Source organism: Camelina sativa, chromosome 7, assembly GCF_030686135.1.
Source record: "Camelina sativa cultivar CO46 ecotype springtype chromosome 7, ASM3068613v1".
NCBI lineage: Eukaryota > Viridiplantae > Streptophyta > Magnoliopsida > Brassicales > Brassicaceae > Camelina > Camelina sativa.
In genome coordinates, this window is record NC_141886.1 from 4,757,756 (window position 1) to 4,763,164 (window position 5,409).

The following is a 5,409-nucleotide window of genomic DNA, read 5'->3' on the forward strand; positions in this document are numbered from 1 at the left end:
ACATTTTTGTAAAAAATTGTTTTATTTGTTTTTTTAACTCAAATAGTTGTTTTTGTTCATTGCAGAGTTGTCTTTTCACTATATTTTATTCATATTTTTTCAAAAACAACTTTTCGTTCTAATAGATGTGCCTATATAAATAGTCATGTCTTTAATTTTGAACTTTCTATATATTTGTCTCTTCATCAATAACTAACAAATCATTGTTTATTGAAACAAATTTTCTATTTTATGTTGAATCTAAATAATTTAAATATTAGTATCTAATATTCAACGTTATCTATAATCTAACTAAAATTTAGAAATGAATATAGCAATATAGAAATTTAATTAAAACTTAATATAGATTTACAGTTGCATCTATTTATCGTAATTTTTTGTTAAAAACTATTTAAATATTTAAATTTATTTTACTTTGTTTAAAAAGTTTTGTATTTTAATTTTTAATTTTTTGTTGATACAGTTTCACTCATTATTAAATATATTTTAATTATAATTATTTAATAAAAAATTACATTTACTCATTGCAAAGTTTAATATTCTCATTAGGATCATTTTGTTATAATGATTTTTTTTAACTGTAGCTCTTTACCATAATTTTTCATAAAATATCTTATATCTATAATACTTTTAACAATTTTTTTTGCAAAGTTGCGTCTATTCTGCATAATATTTTTGTTATAAGTTTTTATTTTGATCGTTGTGTTTTTAGTAACAGTTTATGTTTAATGTTTATGTATTTAAACTATTCTATTACATTCAAATGATTTTATAATGTATAATTAAATTTTTTTTTTTTTTAAAATACTTTCCCTGCGTCATCGTCGGGGTCTGAGTCCTAGTAATAATAATAACAAAATGTCTTTACGTTCTGATATTTTTTATCTTATCGCAAAGTTTGTCTTCTTGGTTTGGGTTGTTTTGGAACGGCAGAGTAAGTTACATACAGCCACAAAAACAAAAACAAAAACAAAAAACAAAAAAAAAAACCCATGAAGGAAGATAAGGAGATGTATGGTGAGAGGTTGTAAAAGGACTATATCCATAAGTGGGGGTTGGGAGATAATGCCAAATACAGAGAGGTTTGGAGAATCTCAATCAGTTGGCTTTGAATACATATGCATTTCTCGTGTTTGTGGATGTCATCTTCGCTTTTCTTGCTAAACTAGAGGAGGGATATCTTAAACAAAAATTGAAACTTCACTGGCTGAATGTTGGAGATCATAATACTACTTACTTTTTTCAAAGCTCATAGATGAGGAAGATGCAGAATACTATTAGGCAAGTCATGAACCATAATGGGGACGTATTACAAACAGCCACATGACATAAAAGAGGAAGCCGAGCAGTTCTTTAAAGACTTCTTGACCACATATCCCAGCGGATTATTAGGGTATTTCCGTGGAGGACCTGCCACATTTACTGAGTTTTCGGTGCTCTACTGCTTATCTTGAACTATTGCTAAACAAGTCATGGCGACAGAGATCAAATCGGTTCTGTTCTCCATGTTATCTAACATTCATCGGGACCAGACTGTTACACCAGTGAATTTTTCAAAAGCGGCATTGCCAACTGTGGGAAGAGATTTTACTGTGGTCATTCAGTCTTTTTCTGAAATGGGTTTCCTCCCTAAAGGTATCAATACTACCATTCTAGCTTTAATCCCAAAGGTGGAGTCAGCCACTGCGATGAAGGACTATAGGCCCATCTCTTTTTGCAATGTGATCTATAAGGTCATATCAAAACTACTTGCCAAAAGATTGAAGATTATGTTGCCTAAGTCTGCGTTTGTGATTGACTGGTTGCTGATGGAAAATATATTGCTGGCCTCTGAAGTAGTCAAAGACTACCCACAAAAAATTCTTCGTCTACTCACCATCCACCATAGAACTCTCGTCCAACCCTATTAGGTGCATCACGGTTACTTCTTACTCATGTCATTGATAATCTTCTAAACTAGAGACTAAAACACAAGAGAAGAAGAATCAAAGAAAAAACTGAAGAATCACGAAGCAAAAAAATGAAGAATCACATAAGAAATTCATGATAAAACATTTGAGAAATGGGAACAGGAAGAAAACACAATATTTAAAGGATTCATTGGTTTGCAATAAGAAATTATCGATTTGAATCATAATCTAGTACAAGATGAATCTATCAAAAAAATAATGTGAAGAGTGCAATGTCCCGACAGCCACCTCTTAATGGACCTTATGTCTACTCCCAGTCCATGGGCTCACCTCTCTTAGTGGGCCCTACGTCTACTCCCATCTTGTGGACCCACTCTTATCTGACGGTCGGTTTGCTACATTCGGGAGGCTTTAAAGACTTGTTTACTGTTCGTACAAATCACCACATGATCTTGTTTTGTCCTCACTTTCACAGTTCCGACAATTACTTCCCAGAAGGTAGGTCACCCATATTGAAACTAATTCAGCATAAGCACATATAAATATGGAGTTCACTCAGGACCCTTGACAAAAAGATAAGTACAATTTGGTGACATAGGTGCTAAATCAGTTCTTTTAAACCTCTCCGCATTTTCTTCAAATTGGGGGTGTCAAAATTCATCCCTACTAATAGATCATAACGTCATCGTTGTGCACCAAGACCGTCACCTTATCACGCTATGAGTCCACGAGACTCTACAGTCATCTGGGTTTAACTCTGATACACTTGTAATGCCCCGATCGTCACCTCTTAGTGGGCCTCATGTCCAGTCCTATTCATGGGCCCGTCTCTCTTAGTGGGCCTCACGTTCACTCCTGACCTGTGGGCCCACCCATATATGATGGTCGGTTTTGTTACGTCCAGGAGACTTTAAAGACTTGTTTACCATTTTTACAAATCACCACATGTTATTTGCTTGTGTTTTGTCCTCACTAGCACAGTTCCAACAATTACTTTGAGGAAGATCACTTATTTTGAAACTACTCCAGTGTAAATACGCTTAACACTGGAGTTCTTTCATGACCTTGACCAAACGAGTAAGCGCAATTTAATAACAAAAGTGGTCAAATCAACTTTTAAAAATCTCTTCCATTTCTTTGAAACTGCAGTGTCATAAATATTTTTGCTCTTTTTAAAACTGTACAGATAGGACAGATAGGAAATGGCCATTTTCGTGTCATTTGTTGTAAACGTATACCATACTTTCTCCTAAATATGTTTGTTGTCATTCTTCTTTATCTTATCGACTATAGTGGACTTCGAAGACTATAAAAGTCAACAATTTGTTGACTTAATTTGCTTGGATGTTCATTTTACTACCTAGAAATAAGAAAATTGAATTTCTCCGCAACAATTGAAGCTCTTTCTAGAATTCACCACAAAAATAGTGCTTTTCGAACCTAATAATTCTATTGTAATTTCATACTTGTAAATAAAAATGCAAAACACCAAACTAAAATTATATGATAAAACGAATGGGGTCATAAGTGGAATATCGAAACCGGATAGATGATTCACAGTGTAATAAATTGGGAGAACATTTTCATGAACAAACACAAAGATTTCTATAAATTGGTAAAGAAAATAAAAAAATTAAACCGTAGACATTAGTATAATTTTTGTTAATAGCTGGACTCAGGGAGCAAGCTTAATACGTTAATACTTTAAGTAATGTAATGCCTTCAAAAAAACATACAGTATGGAATATAAATTTGAAATAATTTTAGCAATATTTTTTTAAAAAAATATATATCTTGGAAAGTAAATGAAAATATTAAACGCATCGGTCGTAAATTTTTTCCTTTATGAAGAGTGTTTTTGAGAAAATATGTGTGGTAGAGAATTTTTAATGAAGAGTCTTTTTTGTTCAACTAATGAATAGTCGTCTAAATATTAATTATATATCTAATAAACTTTTAGAGATTAACCTAGCAATTTGATGTGAGCACAGAAATCCAAAAAATAAATTTATCATTTAATATATAAATAAAGTGTGGTATATATTTACCTTACAACTACAAGTCTTTCTCATTCATGCAAAAGATTTTTTCTATACTTGATTTCATTTTTGGAGAATATTCTTAGGATACTTTAATGTCATATTATACTTCTAATGCTGTATTTAAAAAAATTAGGTAACAACACGTACTATACTATGTGTGAAATAAAACAATTAGAATAAAATTATGTATGTCTATTAAAAAAGGAAAATTTATTTATGTCAAATAAAATACTTTCTCCATTTCAAAATATAATATGTTTTAGCTAAAAATACGTATAATTTGACTGCATAAAAAAAGGAGAAACTTAATTTAAAAAAGTTTAAATTATTGACCGCATAAGATGCAGAAATTTAAATCGATTTTTTTTCTCTAATGTATTTCACTATTTATCAAGTTCTCCACTATTTTTCATCGGTTGCTTCCACAAATTTAGAATATAATTAGAGACACTTTTAGAGATTTCTTAGTTAATAAATATTAATATTAAAAAAAAAGTTAATATCCAAGGGTTGGTCCACTGTCCACACCACATTTCACGCTACACAAAAAGTCAAAACTTAATAGGTCTTATAATTATTTCTAAAAAGCTCTATTCCTATTTCTTTTTTTTCTGCAAAAATTCTATTTCTATTTCTATATATTTGTTTTATGAACTAAACCAAAGCTTTGTTTTTTTTTTTTGGAATAAATGTTAAGAAAAGAAAAAAGCAAGGCATCGAACTTGAACCAAGCTTTGTTTGTTTAGACTTTAGAGATTGGAAGAAGTGGCTAATAGCAAGCACCAGCGGAGAGAACGAGTTCACCATTGCTCAAAAAAAAAATAATATTTTAATATATGACTAATAAGAAAATGACATGTGTTGAAAAATACTAAGAAACGTTACTTTTCCAAATAATTTCAGCAACCTTTCTTCTCTTTTTCTTTCTTATTTGTATTTTTTTATTAGTTTTTATTAAAGAATTTGGGGGAGCAACCACCAGTAATGATGGTCTAAGTGTTTTTTTCTTTTCTCAAGACAATTACTTAACTACTCAATAGATCATAGACATACATCACACCACTCTCCGGGTCACCCTAAAATTCTCTCTCAACTCCAGCCGCCACGACAAAACCTTTAGATTTTTGATCTGCCCTCTCCGGCTGTCGGGCTCCTTGCCGGAGCTGTGGGAGGGTGTAGAACCTTGTCTTAGTCTTCGTCTTTCTTTGTCTGTTTGGTTTAGATATGTTGCATTTGGAGTTGTCGCGGTCTTGTCGTCAAAACCCTCTATGAAGCGAAGCGAAGACAGCTGTAGGAGGGGAAGCCATCGGCGGTTGAGAGTTGGATGTGGTTTAGAGACGGATCGTTTCTTAACGGATTAGTCTAGGTTGTGGCTCAGATATGGTGGTGCTCTGATCGCTAGTGGCTTGAAGGAGACGAACGCGTGTCGTCTCTTGGTCTGGTATTGTAACTCTCTC

At 32.2% G+C, this 5,409-nt stretch overlaps 1 protein-coding gene across 1 annotated transcript in view; it reads right to left on the reverse strand.

Moving 5' to 3' along the window:
- Positions 1-5,006: 5,006 nt before the first annotated feature.
- Positions 5,007-5,409, reverse strand: part of LOC147940866 (IAA-alanine resistance protein 1-like) — a 2,303-nt gene continuing 1,900 nt past the window's right edge. The window contains exon 8 of the mRNA XM_087458298.1: positions 5,007-5,240. Within this exon, the coding sequence (XP_087314424.1) occupies positions 5,007-5,240 (234 nt within the window). The remainder of the gene's footprint in view (positions 5,241-5,409) is intronic.